This window comes from Cricetulus griseus, chromosome 5 (assembly GCF_003668045.3).
Source record: "Cricetulus griseus strain 17A/GY chromosome 5, alternate assembly CriGri-PICRH-1.0, whole genome shotgun sequence".
Taxonomy (NCBI): Eukaryota; Metazoa; Chordata; class Mammalia; order Rodentia; family Cricetidae; genus Cricetulus; species Cricetulus griseus.
The window spans coordinates 54,390,979-54,413,296 of record NC_048598.1 but is presented as its reverse complement, the minus strand read 5'-3'; the positions used below and the strand labels follow the sequence as shown (position 1 = coordinate 54,413,296).

Below are 22,318 nucleotides of genomic sequence, written 5' to 3'. Positions count from 1 at the left end.
AAACATTTTTTATAAGAAAGGAAAATATTTATTTATTTATTTACATTACATTTACAAAACATTTTCATTAAATGTTTTGCCTACATGCAAGTATGTGCACCGTAAGTGTGACTATTAGATCCCTGGAATCAGGGCTAGGGATGGCTGTGAGCTACCATGTGGGTACTGAGAATTGGACCTGTTTCTTCTGAAAGAACAAGTACTCTTAACCCCTGAGCCATCTCTCCAGACCCTTCCTTCAAAATTCTTATCATGCTAAAACAGTTCAACCATGGATTACAGGTAGTATTAAGATATTTATCCACTTGCTTACACACTAGCTGCAAATCTCCAGCTTTCAAAACTCTTTCAGGTACAGTGTGTTTACTTTGTGCTCAGTACTGCTCTAGGTACTTAGCAGAAACATATCAAATGAGTCCCACACTAGTGGAGTCTTCTCTTTTTCTTAGTAAAAGTCCGTTGCCATCTCTATGAGAGTCATGGCACTACATGGGGCTCTTTCTTTTGACCTCGATGATGAGGCTGGCAGCCACAGGAGATATCATGTGCCCTGTCTAGAGCAATGTACTTACATCATTTGTCCAGAAGTTAATACCCGTGCCTCTTCGCCGGTCCTTAGGTCGCCTCCTCTCTCGGATAGTCAGCGTGTTAGAGGACTGATCATCCAAATTGTCTCCTTCTTTCTCTGCCCAAAGATAACACAGAACAAGGATCTTTAAAACCTGGGCTATGCACACTGGGCAGTGGCTTCTGAAGCTACACATACCATTCTTGTCCATTTCCTTTGCAGCTGTGGCGTTTATGGTGGTCTCTGAATTCTCAGAATCAGGGACTGAAGCTCTACTTGTCCGTAGTAGATGAGAACTAGTGTAGAGAAAGGGTCTTGATGCAGAAGGAGACTCTGGTGTTGTGGGCTTGTCTGGTTGAGTTGGACACCTTAAGCGACGATAGATAGGCTGGAAATAGTACACAGGATGAGATTTTAGTGGTCAAGTTCAACCAAAGGATAAAGACAACGGGCCTCTTCAGAATGGGTCTTTTCAATATGAAGGAGACTTAGTAACAGTTGATGTTCAATAGGCATCTATCAGCTGAATTAGAGTTAGTAAGTGGTCAGGATCCAATACCTTCTGGAGTCCTATTTGGAGGACACCAGGATGACCACAGCAGTTGAGACAAACTGTACCTAAAATGACCAAAAGGCACTAAATAGCTCAGGATTAATAGTAAAAAGTCTTTTGACCTTGAAAATGAGAAAAGCAATGCTGATTTTAAGATGGGGTGCTCAATGACAGAGTACATGGGAAATAAAAAGCTCAGAAGTGTGAAGAAACAAGAGTGAAGCAATGAACTGAGGACAGAGAGCAAATATGACCATTCCAGCACTGTCTGGACACTGCACCAACATGCCACATGACTCACTCAACAGTTCATTTCATGTCCTGGCATCAAAGCCAAGCCTGACACATACTAGGTAAGGCTGTACCACCAACTACCTTTCTGATTTCCTGAAGCTTTTGTAAATTTCTATTTTCTCCTTTGAGTTTTTTTTTTTTTTCCTGAGAGTTAAAACACAGAACAATTAGCCTTAGCTTAATTAACTAAAATTTCTTCAAGATATAAATTCTTACTATAAAGTAAGTTCACAATGTAAAGGTCACATACTTTTAATTTATAAGTCACAAAGCCAGAAACAATGAGGTAAGCAAGTTTGGGGGGTCAGCTAGAACCTGGCTTTACGTCTCCTTCTGCAGGTAGGAGCTGGGTGACCTTGAAAAAGTTAACTTCACTGAGCCTCAGATAGGATGCTGAGGGTTTAGACAATGTGTTAGGGACCTGAACACTATCTGGAAACCAGTACTCAGTATTAACTTCTTTTTGTTGTTGTTTGTTTTGTTTTGTTTTGTTTTTCGAGACAGGGTTTCTCTGTGTAGCCTTGGCTGTCCTAGAACACACTCTATATACAATGCTGTCCTCGAACTCACAAAGAGCCATCTGTCTCTGCCTCCTGAGTACTGGGATTAAAGGTATGTGCCACCGCCATCCAGCTAGTAAATAACAACAAAACAAACAAAATGCACAGTAATATCAGTTTCTGGAACTTAGCACTCAAGAGTGCCAATAAGTGAGAGATTCCTTGCTCTCATCACCACAGTAATCATAAAATTTATCAGCCTACACGGGGACACTTTTGAGAGAGAAGGAGTGGTAATGATAATTATAGAGACAACAGTTACAACTGGAATCAGGGGTATGTTTGCCCTAAGTATACCCTTGGCCCTCTCTGTGTATACCACTTCCACTAGAGTCACAAGTGAACACAGACGGTGACACCCAAGAGTGCTTTGAAGGAGTTTGGGAAACAACACATTAGTGTTGAACAAAGCTGGAAGGTCAGACTGCCTACATTCAAATCCTCACGGGCTTACTCCTCCATGTGTAGAGTATAAGGTAAGTTACTTGACCCATGAGACTTAACTTCCTCATCTTATAAAACAGGAATAATAATATCCATTGCAGAGGGGTATCCTGAGGATTAAGTCAATTAATATATTTGAAATGCTTAAAACAGTGTCTGCCATAAAAACAGATCTTATTTGCATTTTATTACATCATCTCCCCTCGTTATAGAATAGTAAGACATTCACTCAAAAGCATTAGTTAACTATCAGAGGAGAAAAGCCATCACTTAAAGAACCGAAATCCTTCAGATTTTTTTTCCAGTCACATAGGTCCACATCAAAGACAGCTATAAACACACAGTGTCTTTTAGGAATGGTTCACTGAAGCAAGACAGACCAGCATTTTAAACCACCACCAATGAAGGTTCACCAAGGGATCCTGCTTGTGGTGCAGAGCATGCCAGTGAAAAGAGCCCACCTCTTCCTCCAGACTCCTGCCCCAAGGTTGCTGGTCCTCCCCAGCTTCCTTTGTTGGGGCAGCTGATGGCTCCTGCTTCTTGGTGCTTCCTTCAAGCCCACCTGGGTCTTCAAGCTTCTCACCAGGCTGCTCCTGAGCTTGTTTCTCTGCCCTCGACCTGCTGAAAGTCTTCTCTGCTTCCTGAAGGTCAGTCAGGGTAACACCCTGGGAAAATATCAAATGGTGAAGACAGTTTCCCACTAATACACAGTATTCTCGAGCAGGGAAGCTGCCCCCAAAACAACCAAATGAAGTTCCCAAGATGCACCAGAAGGCCAATTCTAGAGCACATGCTTAAAATAAGCACCACAGCGTGCAGAGAACTCAGACCTAAATCTACATACACTCTGAACTAATACTTTAGCTTTCCCAACTTGCTCTTCCAAAAATAGGTCAACAGTGATAACTGCTCTTACAGATGTATTTGGTTCATAACAAATTGTGCTCAATTATTTGAAAACACGTTACCCTCTCCCAAGATCAAATGGCTACCTTCTTATTCCCTGAACAGTAACAGTAACAAATTTTTAAAACCTGGTACAAAAAGGTAAAAATTCATACTTAGGCTAAAATAGCAAAACTTCCTGAAAAACTATATTGGCTTTTCTCTAACATCATTTCCTGAGTAACTCTAGGAATCACAGAGATGTGCTAACAACTAATGTTCCCCCTGGGACCATTGGTGCAGCAGGCCAGAAGCAAAGCAAGTGACAGAGACTTGCAGCAGGAGAGCACTGAGAAGAGAATGAAGGGTTATATTCTCAGAGCCTCAGAGGAGGCATGTCCCGAAGCTAAAAGGCAGCCACTGAGTACCAAATCCACAACATCCTTTTATTTCATAAAATTGTGTGTATACATGTCATTGTGCATGTACACAAGTGTACCTTTTGTGGAGGCCAGAAGATGGCGTCAGATCCCCTGAAGCTGGAGTTATATGTGGTTGTGAGTCATCTGACTAGGTAGGGTGAGAAGGCACCCTTCACTGCAGGACTCTCTCTCTCCAGCCTCAAAAACTTTTTAACTATTCATAATTTGACTCATTCTTTTTAAATCACTGATGTCTTTAAGCAATCAAACTACAGAGGCAAGTCAAGTGATTCCTTTCAAGAAAGTTCCTTCAAAGATTTATTTAATTTAAAGTGGTAAGTCTGCTACAGTTGATATGCACCATGTGCATACAAAAAAAGCCTGCGGAGAGCAGAAGAGGGCACTGGGCCCCCGGAGCTGAGTTACAGGTGGGTAGTTGTGAGCCACTGTGCAGACGCCAGCGACTGAGCCCAGGCCCTCTGCAGAGCAGTACCTGCTCTTTACTGCTGAGCTAGCAATCCAGCACCCTTTTCAAGAAACTTTTTGTTTTTGTTTTTTTCGAGACAGGGTTTCTCTGTGTAGCTTTGGAGCCTATCCTGGCACTCGCTCTGGAGACCAGGCTGGACTCGGACTCACAGAGATCCGCCTGCCTCTGCTCCCGAGTGCTGGGATTAAAGGCGTGTGCCACCAACGCCCGGCTCAAGAAACTTTTAATATGGCAGAAATTACGTGAAAAAAAATAGATGATCATCATAAGATACTATGCCCATATTAAGATAGAAACACTGGGTCATGGGGAGATAGTGTAGTGGATAAGAGTGAGAGGACCAGAGTCTGGATCTCCAAAACCCATGCAACACACCTATGGAGAGAAGGGAAGGAGAGCCTGGAGATTCCCCAGAAGCTTGCAAAGCTAGTTTGCCTGGAATGTTCAGTGGTGAACAAGAGACCCTGCCACAAACAAGAAAGCAATGACTAACATATGAAGTTGTCCCCTGACCTCGAAAACCGCTGCTCTGGAAAAGTGGGGGTGGGGTGGGTAAAAGGCATTATAACTAAAGGGAGCCTGTCCAAAGACTCAGAAACAGGAGAGGTTGGGATGAAGCCGGTGTCTGCCAGAGTTTAGCAAAGGTGAAGGGAAGGGGAGCAGAATGAGGACAGTGAAACAGAGGGAAGCGGGCAGAGGCTGGATCATTTGCCACATTAATGAACTGGACATTTACTTTCTGGATAATATTTCTTTGGGGACCCAAGGTTCCTTTGAGAATCTAACAAAATATTTTCAAAAGTCAGGTACACATTTTGATGAGGCTGAAGATCCTTCCTAATTCTAATGAGGACCTTGGCTCTCTCTACTGAGTCTTTTCCTACAAGATTTCTTTTTTAAAAACAAAACAAAACAAAAAAACAGGGTCTTTATGTAGCCCAGGCTGACCTCTAAATCACTATGTAGTTGAGGCCAGCCTCGAGTTCCTGCTTCTACTACCTCTACCTTCCAAGTGCTGGTATTACAGGCATGGTTTCATTGTAAGATACTTACTTATACGTCTTTGGCTCTTCCTCTTTTACTTATGCGTCTTTCTCTGTCTACTCTTTTCCGTCTCTTCATAAATAAATTTAAAGCCATTTAAGAGTAGTCTATATTCCCCAGCCATTATTTCTCACTCATGATATATTCAATTATATATTTATATGCATAATTATTCTGATGATTTATCTACTGTACACTGAGAGAAAAGATGATAATAAAAATATAATCAATGGCTATTGAAATGGTCCAGCGGGTAAAGGCATGCAACCAAGCCTGCGGACCTGAGTTTGACATGTGGGACCCACATGATAGAGAACTGACTCCCACCAGTCGTCCTTTGACCTTCACCTGTGCCATTCCACATCTTAAAAAATTTTAAAAAATTTATAGTCAGTCCTCTACTTCACACTCACTAGAGTGGTTACTATATTAAAAACCCCCAAACTATAAAACAAATATTGAGAGAGAACTAGAGAAATGAGGATTCCTGTGGTTGCTGACAGGAGTGGGAAGCAGGACAGCTATTATAAGAATATACAACAGTATTAAAAATAGGATTATCATACAAGCCAGCATACATTTATACTCATATACCTCAAAGGACTGAAAGCAGGGTCTGGGAGATGTGTGGACAGCCATTTATTTGCACAGTGTTATTATTATGGGAGCCATGTGTCTACTAAAAGGTGGGTGATAAACAAATTGTGGCATATACATATAGCCTTAAAAAATAAAATGATGCCACGTGGACAACATTAATGAACCATAGTCTTATGTTTCAAAAAATGAGCCAAACAAGTGAGACACATGGTATATGATTTCATTTATATGAGATTCACAATTCATAGAGAGAGAAAACAGAATATTGCTTGCTTGCAGAGTGATTGCTTAATGAATACAGAGTTTCAGTTCAGAAAGATGAAGAATGTTCTGGAGATGGATAGTGCTGATGGGAATTAATAATTCCTGAGCTATAAACTTATCAAAATGGAGAAATGGATAAATTTTCTAATGTATATTGATAAAAAATAGTCATGGGCTTCATGGAAGATGGATTCTAAGGGAAGAACAGATACACACTCATCAAGCAAAAGTGAAGGCAGAATACCTGACCCATTCTGGGAGGGTTGGGAAAGACAGAAGCAATCCTTCTGCTGCTATGTATAATGTTCCCAGTCATCGACTTTCCTTCTGGAGTTCTGCACTATCTAAATAAAACTGTTGAATGCCTCCTTTCTGCTACACACTGATTTCTCGTTCATTTCAAATGCCACTCTGTTTTCTGGTTTTCTTCTCATTTCTTTGGATGTTCCTTTTCATCTGCCTCGTGGGCTCCCTTGGCCTCCTTCACATTTGTGGCCATTACAGCCCAAGGCCATGGGCTGAACATTTAGGTGGGATTACTATGAAAAGCTTCCTAACTAATCTGGTTTCCTGGCTTGGCAAACACCCTCTACCTACCACTCCCATCTCTGCAAAATAGTGTGAGCTAAATCAGATTCTTCCTTAAGCTGCTTTCATGGCTCTCATAAAAGACCTTTTTTTGTAACTGAAATATAACTCATATGTCATAACATTCTGCTTTTTAATATAAGCGATCTTATAGTTTCTAGAATACTCTGAGCTTTTCAGCTATCACTGTTATCTATTTTCAGGACATTTCATCACCCCCCAAAGAAACCACACCCACTAACGAGTCTCTACCTATTCTTCTTCCCTGCTGACTCGAGCATTAATAAATTCTCTCTCTGGATGTGCCATTTTGGATATACTACACAATGGACTCATTTAAGAAATAGGCTTATTGTGCCTGGATTGCTTCACTTGGAATGTTTTCTCTGAGTTCATCCATGTTGTAATTGTAACTACTTTCATTTTTTTATTTATGTGTATGTCTGTGTGTGAGTTTGTGCCTGTGTATGCAGGTACCCAAGGGAGGCCAGGCAGAGCTGCTGGATCCCCTGGAGCTGGGGGTACGGGCAGTCGTGAGCCACCTGATGTGAGTGCTGGGGACAGAACTCTGATTCTTTGCAAGAGTAGCAAATGCTAACCACTGAAGCATCTTTCTGGCCTCTGTAACATTACTTTTTAATTCCAAATAATATTTCACTGTATTAACATGGCCTATTTTGTTTATTCATTGGTTAATGAACACACACTTTTATAACAGGATAGTCCTGCTTATTATGGAGTACATTACTGGGTTGGTTCTACTTTTTGGTCATTTTGAATAATTCCATTACATGATTCTCTATACAAGTTTTTATGTGAAAATATGGTTTCGCGTATTTACCTAGGAGTGTAGACTGTGTACAAATGGAAACTCTTTGTTTAACATTTTTCAAACTACTGTCAATTTCTTTAGAGGGCTACAAGGCTTCTTAAAGTTCTTAAGCAAAGCTGGAATGATAAGTCTTGAGCCTGGGGGAACGGAGGTGAGAGTGGGTAGAAACTGCTATAAATTTGATCCTATACCGGATAGCCTTAGACATGGTGGCAACTATGATGAAATAGCTGGAATAAAAGCTGGAAAGGCAGAAAGACAAGAGAACACTGGGGTGTGGGGGAGTCATGCTTACTTGAGTAGACCTTCGCGTCTGCCGAGCTTGTCTGGAGCGTGCTTTCCGTAAAGACTCTGCCTCCTCATCCCGTACAGGAGTCAGATAAGATCTATGGGACAGAGGAAACAGCAGGTAACACTTCTGCAGCATGCAATGCAGAACACAAAGGCACTCCACACACTGAAGGGACTCCCACATGCCAAGGATAAATGTCCTCAAGGTCAAATGGGCAAGAATGCCATATGCCACCAGTAAATGCTGTCTTAGCATTCAAAATATTTGTGTCACCACTCATGCACAAGTGTACATCTGTAAAAAGGTAACTGAATTTCACTTCTTCTTATCTTGTCCTTTCGATTTTCCTTTTCTGTTCTCACCTTACTGCTCTGACCAGAAACTGTAGGCTAAAAGGGATGTTGGCTTTAAAATTTCTCTAGACACCACTCATTATAATAAACTAAAACTTCCTATTCTCATGGAAAGCAGGCTAAGGTTTTACATGCACTGATACACATGTCCATATGTTCACATGGAGATTAAAAGTTGATGTGCAGTGTCTTCATCACTGTGTGTGTGTCTGCGCGCACGCACACAGATCAACATTAGTGTGTATAAATGCAGGAGTGCACATCTCACTGTGGACACAGACCACAGCAGATGTACAGAGGTTAGAGGACAACTTTGAACGTCATTCCTCACCTTTACCTTGTTTGAGACAGGCTTGCCTTGCCACTGCATATGACAGGCGCTTCTCCTGTCTCCACTTCTGATCTCCCCATAGGACCACCTGGATTACAGACGAGCTGCTACACATCCAGCTTTTATGTGGGTTCTGGGGGTTTGAGTGCAGGTGCTCACACTTGTGTGGTAAACACTTCTGCTCACTGAGTCATCTCCCTAGCCCATCTGTATTATTTTTTGAAACAAAGTCTGGCTAAAACTGGAGCACACTGATTTGGCTAGACTGGATGGCCAGTAAGAATCTGCAAAACTCCTCTCCCTGCATTCCCAGTGACAAGATTACAGCTGTGTGCTAATGCAGCTATTTTATGTGAGTGCTAGGGATCTTAACTCAGGTCCTCATGCTTGTATAGCAAAATCATACTGATTTTTATTTAAAACTCTGTACATTTCAAACAAAAAGACCCAGGTTTTATGTTTATTTTTTGCTTTTGTGCCTATGTGTACATGCTAGTCAAGCATTCTATCACTGAGCCACACATTAAGCTCAAGATACTAATGTGCGGATATGTGTGCACTCAAGGTGTGTGTGGGAGCCAGAAGTCAGTGTCCAGAGGCTTCCTTCATCACTCTGCACTTCACTTTGTTTGAGACAGGGTTCTGCACTGAACCTGGAGCTCACAAGCTCAGCTAGACTAGGTGGCTAGTAAGCCCCAGGGAGCTACCCATCTCTACCTCCCCAGTGTTGGATTACAGTCATGATGCTACACTCAGGGTTTATACTGGGGAGCCTAACTCAGGACATATGCTTACATGGCAAACATTTTACCAGCCCAGCCATGCCCCTTAGCCCCAAAATGTATTACTACTATTTACTTTAAGGTTTCTACACTCAGAGGGGCACTGGAGATGCACACCTTTAATCCCACCACTTGGGAGGTGGAGGCAGATGGATCTCTGTGAGTTCAAGGCCAGCCTGGTCTACAGAGTGAGTTCCAGGACAGCCAGGGATGTTACACAGAAAAAACCTTTCTTAAAAAAAGAAAGGAAGGAAAGAAGGAAGGAAGGAGAAGAAAAAGATTTCTATACTCATAGTCATAAAATGAACGTGGCCTTTGATTTTCTCCTCTCGTGGTATAGTGGACAGCTTTGTGAGTTAAGGTTATGTATGTTGGACGAGTTCTTTCCTGGTCTATTTTCTGTAATGATGTGTGTGTGATTTGGGTTACATACTTTTAAAAATTTACCAATAAAAGTTACCTGACTTAGTGTTCTTTGGAGAAAGCTTTTAAGTAAAATATTCAAATTCTGTAATAGGTCGGCTTATTTATAATTTCTGTTTTGAAAACAAATATTCTGTTTTTCAGGGAATTTTCCTTTTTTTTATTTGCTGGTAGACAACTTTTCATAAAACCCTTATAATAAAGTCAGTTATTTCATTTTTCTCTTTTTCGTATCTTGAGACAGGGTTTCTCTGTGTAGTCCTGGCTGTCCTGGAACTCACTCTGTAGACCAGATGGCCTTGAACTCAGAGACGCACCCGTCTCTGTCTCCCAAGTGCTGGAATTAAAGATGTGCAGCCCCACTGCCTGGCTTAGTAGTTATTTTCAGCAGACCAATGCCTAAAGGACTTCAAAATTTAATCTAGTTCTAAACTTCTGGGTAGAGAACATAAAATCATCCCCACCTTGCAGATGAGTCAATTGAGGCCCAAGAGAGCATTAAAATAATCAAATTCACAAGGTCATTCAGCAAAAGACATTATCACGAAGCTCTCTTGCATCCAGACTTTCCTTACTTTATTCAACAATGAAAAACATTTGCTTCTTTCCCAAAGCATGATGACATTCCAGTTACATGGATTAATGGAGCAAGACCTATCTTCCTCTAATTCTCCAAGCAGCAGGAGTGAATAGATGGAGGTGTCTTGCCCTGGCCTTCCTCTGGTATCCTCTGATATCCCCCTAAAGTTTACCATACTGAACAGTCTGGCTTTTATGTTTACAGATGTTGCCATCAATATGTTATAAGGCTGCTATGAACAAACTATAAAAATGAGATAATATGAGGGACTAGATTCTCCTTTGGAGGATGCAATTGGCTTGCAATCAGTCAGGGGATACCTGATGCAGAGTGGAATGGGAGGTCAACACTGTGGAACAGTGAAAAAGACTGCTGGGTTCTTCTTTAACCTCTTAGGACCTTGGGTTTTTCAGTCACAAAATAAAGTACTAGGCAAAGTGTTTCTCAAGACTTCAATCATCTGTAACCATAGTGAATTCATATTTATGCTGATTGTGGACAGAAGGACTTTACATCTTATTGCTAAAAGCTTATTCATTGGTCTAGCCAAATACAGTCATCTCTAAATCTTCCAAGGGGATTGGTCCCAGCACTCCTCCCCATACCCAAAGCCACGAGTGCTCTCAAATCTCTTATAGCATTTGCAGATATTTTATATATCTTCTTTAAATATATACCTTAAAACATTTCTAGCTTATTTCCATTGCCCAGTACAATGTAAATGCTGTGAAACTATAGTAGTTATATGATACTAGCTAAGAAATGGCAAGAGAAAATTATCTGTTCATGTTAAGCACAGGTGTATCTTTTCCTACTGAATATTTTCAACCCAGAGTTGGTTGAATCCACAGATTCAGAATTTGTGATACAGAGCATTAATTGTACTAAGCTTCCCATATTCTATGGGTCACTTTCTTTAGTTCCTTCAATGGGACTTTGTATGACAATGGAAATGTCCAATAACCATTAATATAGAAGCCAGTAGCCACATGTGGCTACTGAACATTTTAAATGTAGCTAGTGCCACAGAGGACATTACTTTTAACTTTATTTGTCATTACATTTAAGTAGCCATACAGGAATACTGACTGACACTCGGAAGCACAGCTCTGGCGTCCTGAGAATATACTGAAGAGGCATATTCTCAGCTCTCTTCTTAAATGTGTATAACACACAGCTAACAGAATTCATGAAGATAAAGTGTTTGATGATATTTTCTTCTCCAAGTTCTCGTTTTTTCTTTTGTGTTTCCCACAGGCAATATTACTATAACCTTATGCTTTTATATGCAGTAATTTTCAGTTTTAGAAGCTAGTGCCAGGGCTCCCACCTTCAGGATATTTATGGGTACAGCAAACAGGAAGATGTTCACAGACCAGAGCACCTCAGAGCCACTTTTTTCTAATTTCAGTATTTCTACTCTGCTGTCTCCATATGCCTTTAGCCATATCACCCTGCATTTCCTTTGCCCCCCCCCTTGACCCAGAACTCCGAGAAAAACAGACTGTTACCTCCTTGTGCAGGCCTGCATAGCAGAGCGAAGGTCAAGACAGGCATGGAGATGAACAGCAAGAAAGGTAAGTGGCTGCTGGGAAACACTGCAGTCTCAGCATCCGTCTCCCTTGGAAACTAGAGAAAGCTTGCAGTGCCACTCTACCCAGCAAGCCAGAGGCAGGGCTTGTAATTTGCTAAGAAGCTGCTACTAGGAAGGAGGAAAAGGAATGGGGGAGGAGGGTAAAATCTTGGGGCTCAGCAAACCAATGGTGCTAATAGTTCCCAAAATACCATTCCATTATATGCATATTTTATATACTGTACCAAACCAATCAATACTCCTTGCCATTTGACAGAGGGGAGAGGGACAGGAATTCTTCCTTATTTGAAAGAGGACAGAGCAGAGAGGTACAGCATTCCCATTCTGAATGCTATTTCATTTGCCCTTGGGCTACCCTCACTGCGGCATCCACCCAAGTGAGCTGTAAATACTGCCTCACTGGAGGCATGGGCCCAGCCAGCTGGCACATACCGAGAGAGGAAAAGAGACAGATAAAAAGGAACATGGGACAGGAACGAAAAGACAAAGTTCCGCTCTGCAGAAAGGGGTTAAGCCTGGAAAGCAGAAGACTGTAAGCACTTCCCAGGCTGAGAAGCTACTAAGGATCAGGAAGATTTCCACATCTAAGTTTGGTTTCTGCTGTTGTGATAAACACTGACCAAAAGCAGCTTCAAGGAGTAAAGGGTTTATTTAGCTTACAGGTTACAGTCTAACATCTAGGGAAGCGGCAGGGAACTCAAGTCAGGAACCCAGAAGCCAGAACTACAGCAGAGGCTGCAGAGGAATGGTGCTTACTGGCTTACTCCCAGGCCTTCATTCATCTACCTTTCTTATACAACCCAGGGTCACCTGCCCTGAGGTGGCATTGTCTTCAGTGGGACAGGCCCTCAGCAATCATTTGGCAATCAGGAAAATGCCCAACAGACATGTCTACAGGCCTATCTGGTGGGAGCAATTCCTCAGCTGAGGTTCCCTTTTCCCAGGTATGTCCAGGTTTGTGTCAACTGGACAAATAACTGGCCAGCACACTGACATATGTTATATATTCAGGTGTGATTTGATTTCAGTTTACTATGACTGCATTCTAAGAATTATGTGCCAGTGTGGACTCTAATTCAGCACTGATATCAGAGCTGAATTTCAAGCAAGGAACCCATGCTTGAAAAAGAGAAAGAAAGACAGATGCAGAGAACAAAGGTGGGGACATTTCCAAATCATCTAGATTGGTACTATCAGGGACAAATTTGCATGTTCCATTCCATGGGAAAGGCAGAATTATTTGGTCCTAAATGTCAACAATGTTGAATCTTCAACCCTTGAGTATAGCACATTCTTGGAATAAAGGACCAGAAAATAAATCTTTAAATTATGTGTCCCCAACAGTGCCCAAGCAGTCGCTGATGGAGCATCAAGGGCGAGGCTAGAAACCCACTGCTGCCACACTGCACTGCAGACATCGGGCAGACATATCAGAAACCACAAGGCCTTCAAAGCTGAAAATGTTTACCACCTGGCCATTCACAGAGAAACTCTACAGGTACCCAATTCTAGCCTCACAGTTCCACAGCACTAACCTATAGCTCAGAGAACTCTTTTTGCTCTACACAGACAACATGACTATTGTGTATGACCTACCTTCAATCAGCAGTGTGTAATCTTGAGTTCTCCTCTTTTGAACATTTGCTCAATAAAAAACATGCCAGTGTTCAGAGCCAAAGCCACTTTCACAAATGACAGTGTTTTACTTATGTAGGTCACTTTACAATTAGTTCATTGGTCACAGCAGGTGTCAGTGATGCCAAGAATGGCAGATACATGTGCCAACAAGGCCAGTGCATGCTGCTCTGCTGCATACCCACAGGCCATAGCATCGAGACCTGACCAGCTGTCTCCAACATTTATCACTGAATGCAGAATAGAGCAGGGTACCATTACTGTTTTACTGTTTAAAATAAGAAAGCCAAAACATAATATACACGTAGAAATAACTCAGTTTTTTTTTCAAGACAGGGTTTTCTTTGTGTAACAGCTCTGGCTGTCCTAGAACTTGCTTTGTAGACCAGAGTGGCCTTGAACTCACAGAGATCCACCTGCCTCTGCTTCCCCAGTGCTGAATTAAAAACATGTACCATCTCTGCCCAGCAACTCAAATCTTTTTTGTTTGTTTTTAAAGATTTATTTATTTATTATCCATACAGTATGCTGCCTGCATGTATGCCTGCAGGCCATAACAGAGCATCAGTATCATTATAGATGGTTGTGAGCTACCATGTGGTTGCTGGGAATTGAACTCAGGACCCCTGGAAGAGCAGCCAGTGCTCTTAACTGCTGAGCCCTCTTCAGCCCCAACTCAAATTTTAATAGGATAGATGACAAATTATGGAGTATCTGTATTACAAAATTTATATAAGCATTACAAGATAACTAAAAAGTATTACAGATACACAACAGAAAGCACCTGAACTTAAATCAACTAAAACAACGACAATAAAACAAAAATGTCAAATCACCAAAAATATATATCAAAGAAACAGGAAATCAGGAAATCCTGTAAACAAAAGACAAAGTATTTCGCTAGTAGCTAGCAAATACCAGCTTAAAACAGAAAGAAGCTACTTTATCTTTCTTTGATTGGCAAAAAATGAAAAACAAAACAGGATGCTTCAAATATAACCCAGTTGTAAACAAGGGAGAAATATGCACTCACCATTTAGACTCAGAATTTCCATTTAGAAAGAACTACCCATGAGAAACTCTTTTATATTTATACAAGGGAATATGAATAAGAGTGCACATAGCAGTATTAGCATTAGTATTAGAGAGAAAGCACCTCAATGTCCATAGGAAAGAAATGGATGAACTAAATGAACTAAAACATTTAAAGAGGAAAAAAAAACAATGTTGAAAGAAAACAGAATTTTTAGAATGTCAGGAGTGATTCAACATATATAAAATATAAAAACTTGTAAAAGGCATTATGCATGTGTGTAAAGAGATGAATAACAGCAGTAATAAAATTTTGACAATGACAAACACCAAATTCAGAACTGGACTACTTTTAGGGTGGGAGTCAAGGGATGCCAGGGAAGAGAGAGATTCACAAGTACTTAAACCACATTCTTAATGTTTTATTTTAAAGACTGAAGCAAATCTAGCAGGATGCTGAGATATGATCTTGTCAGAGGGTAGTTTGCACACTTAAAATGTTCAATAATTTTTGCAAGAAAAAAACATACATACCATGACTTAAATAGAATATGTATAGATGTTAGCAATGGTCTTACTGGTGGTAAGAATATGGATTGTTTCATTAAAACATGGTCATAGCACAGGAAGATTTGGTGGACTTTGCAGAGCCCCCGTTGAGGGCCCTACCCTGCCTGGGGAATGGTGGGTGGATGGGGTGGGGGTGGGGTGGGGGAGGAGGGATGGGGTGAGGGGAGGGAGAAGGGACTTATATGTGAAACAAGCTTGTTCCCTAAATAGAACTAATAAATAAATTTAAAAAAATAAAAAAAGAAAAGAGCTGAATAGATGAGGTAAAATGATTTAAAAAAAATAGTTCATCTAAATAATTGTTTAAATAGTGATACCAATAGACATGCTAATGTGAATGGGTGAAAATTCTATGAGGTCTCAACCCTATACAAAGAATTATAGGCAAATTCTGAGGAAGGCTGAGACTAGGAAATAGTCTTCCACATGGAATACAGCATCAGTTGTATATCCAATATCAAATGGTCCAATATCATTATATAGATTGAGTGAGTTATATGGATGTCTTTTCACAAAAATGTGTTAAATATACTCTAAGAACTTACAAATAAAATTTTAATCTACTTAAAAAAAACATGGTCATTGTGGAACATTTTATGAGCTAATGGTTAAAAGATTTTAGATTTGAAAACACTTATAATTAAGCCAGATGTAGTGGCTCACACCTGTAATCTCAGCACTGTGAGCACTAGGGAAAATTGAGGCAAAAGTCTTGTCACAAGTTCAAAACTATCCTGTGCTAGAATGAGACTCTGTCTTGAAAAAAGAATCCACTGACCTTTAATCTACAAAGGACCACTTTGAGTAGTAAAATATACACTGAATGAAAAAAAAGAAATAAAAGGAGGACATGGCTACTCCTAACAGTTTGAAGTTTTTATTGTAGATATAAGGGAGAGTGAAGGGAGAGGCAGAGGCATCTGGAAGAGTCCACAGTGAAGGTGACCAGCAGCCTGCATGGGCCATGTGAGGAGAAGGGGAAGGGGAAAATGAAGAAATAGGAGCCAAGAGGCCTGGAGAGCAGGAACCAACAGTGGTGGCCAAGAGGCCAAAAGGGCTGGTAGCCAAAATGGCTAAGATTACATAGGGAAAAGCAGCTGGGGAAAGGGCAGCTAGCCCAGTCCCAAATGCAGGTGAGGCATATCAGCCTGGGGGACTCTGTAACAGGCAGGAGCTGAGGGAGACTGGTGGCCAGAGTCCACTTTGATAAGTTCATAGGCACCTCAGTTAGCTAGATTGTCCCAGGCTTTAGACCTAACATACACAACAGGGTTTATGTTTTATATTTAAAGCTTTAAGGACTATACTTGGTAATCACAGGTGTCCTCTAACACATGCCAAATGTTACTGTCCCACACTGTAGACTAACAGTGAACTTAAGTCTAGTGAATGGAGATCCCTTGTGCTCCATCCATCCAATGCTAACCACCCCTTCAAAGTCCTAAGAATGTAGGCATTATTCTCTGTCATTAATTAACAGACAGCATTGTGCCTACTCCATAATGGGTACCCCAAACATTTAGTGACACACAGAATCTAGGTTAGTACAGTTATGTGCCTTATTATGTATAATTTCCTATTCATTTGGTAATTTACTACTTCCTAGTTTAGCTGGTAGTGTGTTGGTTCATTCATTCTCTTTTTCATTCTTTCCAGACATTTCCTCATCTTACCTTTTGTTTTATCTACCCTGGACATCATATATAAAAATACAGAAGGTCTGATCCTGAGCAGAATCTTATGGGGTGAGGTACACAGTGATAATTAAGGTTTAAGAGCAAAAATGCTGAAGATTCTTCTGGAGAGAAAAACCTAATATTCTTTGAGGGGCTAAGGAATGAAACACCACAGGAGAGCAACAATCAGGACCTAAGGAGAAGAGGCTTCCTAAAAAAGGGGGGGAAGGGAAAGGGGCATTTCATGGGGCATAGTCTCAGATTTGAAGCATGAGTCAGTGACCTGACCATATCTGCAGAGCACAGACATGGAGAGAGAGGAAAAGGAAGGGGAGGAGAAAGTCACAGGACCAATGGGAGAGCACTACAGATAGAGGAGAGGGAAAATGGAAAGATTTTTGGTTTGGGCTAAACAGGCATCAAATTCAGGGCCTTGTTCATGCCAAGCAGGTACTCCACTACTAGGCAACATCCCCAGACAGAAGGAGAAAGAAAGGACTTGCTTACAGGGTAATATGAGCTAAGAAGGAATAGGCTTCTAGCAAGTGTTTGTTTTGGTTCTCTGTCAGCAAACTCTTCTAGTTTGATTTCTGAATTTCTCAATTGGGTAGCATATATGCAGGATAATATTTTTTTAAAAAAATAAGTAAGAAGAGAATTTTTCTGTTTTAAAGGCCAGAAGAATAAATGGTTTAGTCTGGTTTGTTGCTGCCCCCCCTTTTTAAAAATTACTAATTTATTTTTTACACTCTAATCCTAGTTCTCCCTCCCTTTTCTCCTCTCACTACCCCCAGTCCCCCTCCCCCACCTCCCATCTGCTCCTCGGAGACGGTAAGGCCTCCCCTAGAAAGTCTACTAAGTCATCATCGCATTGAGACAGGATCATGGTACCTCTCCACCCCAACACCCGTGTCTAGGCTGGGCAAGGCATCTCTCCATATAGAATGGGCTCCACTAAGTCAGTTTGTGCATTAGAGTTAGATCTTGGACCCACTGCCAGTGACCTCATATATTGTCTCAGTCACACCATTTTCACCTATATTCAGGGAGTCTAGTTTGGTCTTATGCAGGTTCCCCATTTGTCAGACCTGAGTCAGTGATCTCTCACCAGCTCAGGTCAGCTGATTCTGTGGGTTTCCCCTTCATGGCAATTTATCGGAAAATTAGGAATCAACCTACTTCAAGACCCTGCAAATGATTGCTGGGCATATACCCAGAGGAGGCACATTCACACCACAAGGACATTTGCTCAACTATGTTCATAGCAGCATTATTCGTAATAGCCAGATCTTGGAAACCTAGATGCCCCTCAACTGAAGAATGACTAAAGAAAATGAGGTATATTTACACAGTGGAGTACTACTCATCAGTAAGAATTAACGGCATCGTAAAATTTGCAGCTAAATGGACAGAACTAGAAAAAAACATCCTGAGTGAGGTAACCCAAAACCAGAAAGACAAACATAGTATGTACTCACTCATAAGTGGATACCAGATGTAAACTAAAAGATACTCCGCCTACAATCCCACAACCCCAGAGAAGCTAGAATCCTCTTCCAGAAACACGGAAGCAGATGCAGAAACCCATTGTGCCAAGCTCCTGGAGTACAATCAAAGTGAGGGAGAAGCAATAATATGAACAAAGGAGTTAAGACCATGTTGCTGCCCTTTTGATTAAGGAAACCTGAGAACCCTAAGAGAAAGACCTGCAAAGATACTCGAAACAGATGAAGAAATAAAGGGGATGGGCAGAGGAGAAGGAAAACAAAGGCCACAGATGATTACTCCTGTGGCGTGTCTAGAAAGTAAGTCGAACACTTCCCCCTTCGCCTTACATGTGTTATGAAGAGCACCGACAGAACTCTCATGGACAGCTGACGCCACTGGAGAAGATCTGCTAAAGAGGGAGAACCCTGGGAAGATGCTTGCATGTTACAGAAGAAAAAGGAACAGAAAAAGACACAAAGAAGGAACTTCAGAATAGCAAAGGGAACCAGGAAAGGATAGTATGAGAGGCCATGATAACTCTTAAGAACAACAGTGAATTTTCTAAAGTGCTGCTGACAGTTCAAGGTAAAAGATGAGATGACCAGGGAACCCAATCATTAAGGAACATGGCCTATGCCAGAGCAATGTCACTGGGTTGGCAGGTGGAGCAGAATTTCTATTTTAGTATGCTGAAAAGTGAGTAAGAAGCTAGGAAGTAGATAAAGTGAAATTAGAGGGCTTTTTCAAGACCAACAAGCAGCTAAAAAGGGTGAGATTGGTAATGTCAGAGTGCAGTATGGGGCCCGAGATGAGACCTAACACGAGAAGGGAGTATGCCTCCAAGGACAAATCACATCTATGCAGACTACTGTGAGAGAGCAACTAAACTTGTGGTTTTGCTTCCCATAATTTATGAATTGTGTGTGCCAAGAGTTGTTTTAAACACCATTGGCTTCATTATAATGGAATTTGGTTCCTGAAGGATCCTTGAGGCATCACTACATTTTATTTACATGTCAATGATCAGTGGACCATTTTCAGCACCAGTGCATGGGGGGCTGTGAATCACATGCTCCGTCTTACCCACCTCAGGTTAGAAGATGGAGATTTCCTAAGAGGAAATGAATCAAAGAGGCAGGTAAATATATTGCCCAGAGTTATCTTAAAACCCAAGGAAGAAAGGGTGTTGTTTAAAGAAGAGTCAGGAACAACCACCCAGGTCACTGCTGTCAGATAAACCCTATTTGAAATGCTTCTTAAGCAGAAATGTCACCCAATGCTCCAGAACTCTGCCAAAAATAAAATTCTTACAGCCAGCACCCAATACTGCCCAAGGCAATTTCTCTTCTGATTCTCAGAAGCCCTTCATTTCCCATCAGATTTGAAAGCAGGTAGAAAGTTTCCATTTGCTGTGTTTTCAGAAGTGACATCTCTAATACTCATTTCCTTGAAGTATTATGGTCCCTATCAAGACTGATTGTCATGCTTGTATTGTCAGGCTCAAAGTATGGATGGTCTAGCTAAGGTTAACCTCTCAGATGCCTTTGTGTGATGCTGCTTAATCAAAGAATGACAATGGAGTCCTAAAGACCTGGTTTTTAAATCCTTGCTTTTTCATTACTAATTCTGACAACCCAAAAAGTTCTTTAATCTATCTGAGCTTTAATTCTTACATTTAATGTACTATGGGGGAAGAAGAGGGGGTGGGAAACTAATAAACTCAAATAATTATTTTTTAGTCTACTTAATCCTTTCATATATATAAAAGCTGAGTCAAATTCCACCTCCATGAAGCCCATTCTAGCTAGACTAGCCTCCATCATTCACCTCGGGTTTTTTCCTGAAATCCTAATATATGGCTGGAACACAACGTTGAGCTAAAGGAGATAATGAGTATATTAGAGATCCTTGATTGAGAGTACAAGGTCTGGCGTATCCTTTCCTACCACACCCACAGGTCTTAGTACAACACCAAGTACACAGATGTTCATTGAGACAGATGTTCATAGATGTTCACTGATAACTCGGGATGCCACAATTTTGGTATTTAATCCCTAACTTCGCTAGTCAGCCAGTGGAGGAACCCTGACTAGAGAGGTTACATAGCTTGCCTGTGAAGGCATCAACTGCTTTGTGAAAAGGTAAAGTATGCATCCTGCTTATTACAGAGAGCTTTTTACCCTGCGCCTGTTGCTGTCCTCTGAAAAAGTACCTAGAAATCCACAAGGGCTTTCATGTGTTAGAAGCTACCTGGGAGATGTGCTCATCTGAAAACTGATCCAAACACAAACTAGAATCTTTGAGGTCGAGTAACAGACTGACATTCCTCTGCTGCCACCTTAAGGGCAGAGGAGAGTACTACAATTTTATTAAAAATAAAACATTGCTCTAACATCTATTAAGCTCTGTGATATGTATAAAACCCTGTAAAAAGCAACAGCTCACAAGTTCCTAATGCAGTGACAAAAGCAACAGCATACTATTTAATTGGTCAAATCAGTCCTAAGAACTGCGATAGAAAAGAACACTATGGAGAGAACTTTGGCTTCAGCCTGGAGCTGGGGAGCAAAGTAGTCAGCAGTAGATTTAAAATAAAGTAACTCTTGGGCTGGAGAGCTGGCTCAGTGGTTAAGAGCACAGGCTGTTCTTCCAGAGGTCCTGAGTTCAATTCCCAGCAACCACATGGTGGCTCACAACCATCTATAATGAGATCTGGTGCCCTCTTCTGGTCTGTGGGGATACGTGCAGACAGAACACTATATAAATAAATAAATTAAAAAAAAAAATAAAGCAACTCTCATTGGCACAGGAAAAGACTTTCTGAACAGAACACTGTTAGCACTGGCACTATGATTAACAACTAATAAGTGGGACCTCCTGAAATTGAAAAGCTTCTGTACTGCAAAGGACACCATCATTCAGAAACAGCAGCAGCCAATATAATGGGAAAAGATTTTCACCAACTACACATCTGAGAGAGGACTAATATCCAAAAATACATAAAGAACCCAAGAAACTACATATTAAGAAAACAAATAACCCAACTGAAAATGGGACACAGATCTAAACAGAGAATTCTCAGTAGAGGAAACTCAAATGGCTGAGAAATGTTCAACATCCTTAGCCATCAAGGAAATGCAAATCAAAACTACTTTGTGATTTCATTTTACATTTGTCAGAATGACTACGATCAACAAAACAAGTGACATCTCATGATGGCAAGGATATTGAGTAAAAGGACACTTACACACTGATGGTGGGAGTGCAAATTCGTGCAGCCACTATGAAAATTAGTGTGGTGGTTCCTCAGGAAGATGGGAATTGATCTACCTCAAGATCCAGCTATACCAATCTTGGGCATCCAAAGGATGCTTTATCTTACCACTGAGACATTTGTTCAACCCTGTTCACTGCTGCTCTATTCATCATAGCCAGAAACTGGAAACAACCTAGATGACCCTCAATATAAGGAAGAATAAAATACGTGTGGTACACAAGGGAGTATAACTCAGCCACTAAAAAAAATGACATTATGGGGGGCTGGAGAGATGGCTCAGTGGTTAAGAGCACTGGCTGCTCTTCCAAAGGACCCGGATTCTATTCCCAGCACCCACATAGCAGCTCACACCTGTCTGTAACTCCAGTTCCAGAGGATCTGGTATCCTTACACCAATGCACATAAAATAAAGTTAAATAAGGCATTTTTAAAAATAAAAAAGTGACATTATGAAATTTGCAGGCAAAGGATGGAACTAGAAAAAATCATGCCGGTGGCTCAGAAAGGACAAATATGGCATGTATTTACTTATACTTGAGTATCAGCTGTGAAGTCAATGATAACCAAGTTACAATCCATAGAAGTATAGATGGTAGGTATAGAGAAAGGGACTAGAACAGTGGTTCTCAAACTTCCTAATGCTGTGACCCTTTAATACAGTTCTTCATGTTGTCATGATCCTCAAACACAAAATTATTTCTATTGCTACTTCATAACTGTAATTTTGCAACTGTTATGAATCAT

At 41.0% G+C, this 22,318-nt stretch overlaps 1 protein-coding gene across 5 annotated transcripts in view; it reads right to left on the bottom strand.

The window, feature by feature from the left end:
* Positions 1 to 22,318, bottom strand: part of Ppp1r12b (protein phosphatase 1 regulatory subunit 12B) — a 207,084-nt gene that overhangs the window by 82,048 nt on the left and 102,718 nt on the right. For all 5 annotated transcript variants that reach the window (XR_004770351.1, XR_004770352.1, XM_027417535.2 and 2 more), the window contains 4 exons: positions 7,837 to 7,927; positions 2,881 to 3,084; positions 767 to 956; positions 573 to 685 (listed from right to left, as the gene is read on the bottom strand). Coding sequence is in view for 3 of the 5 variants with exons in the window: in XM_027417535.2 (XP_027273336.1) it covers positions 573 to 685; positions 767 to 956; positions 2,881 to 3,084; positions 7,837 to 7,927 (598 nt within the window). In the remaining 2 variants the exon portion in view is untranslated. The remainder of the gene's footprint in view (positions 1 to 572; positions 686 to 766; positions 957 to 2,880; positions 3,085 to 7,836; positions 7,928 to 22,318) is intronic.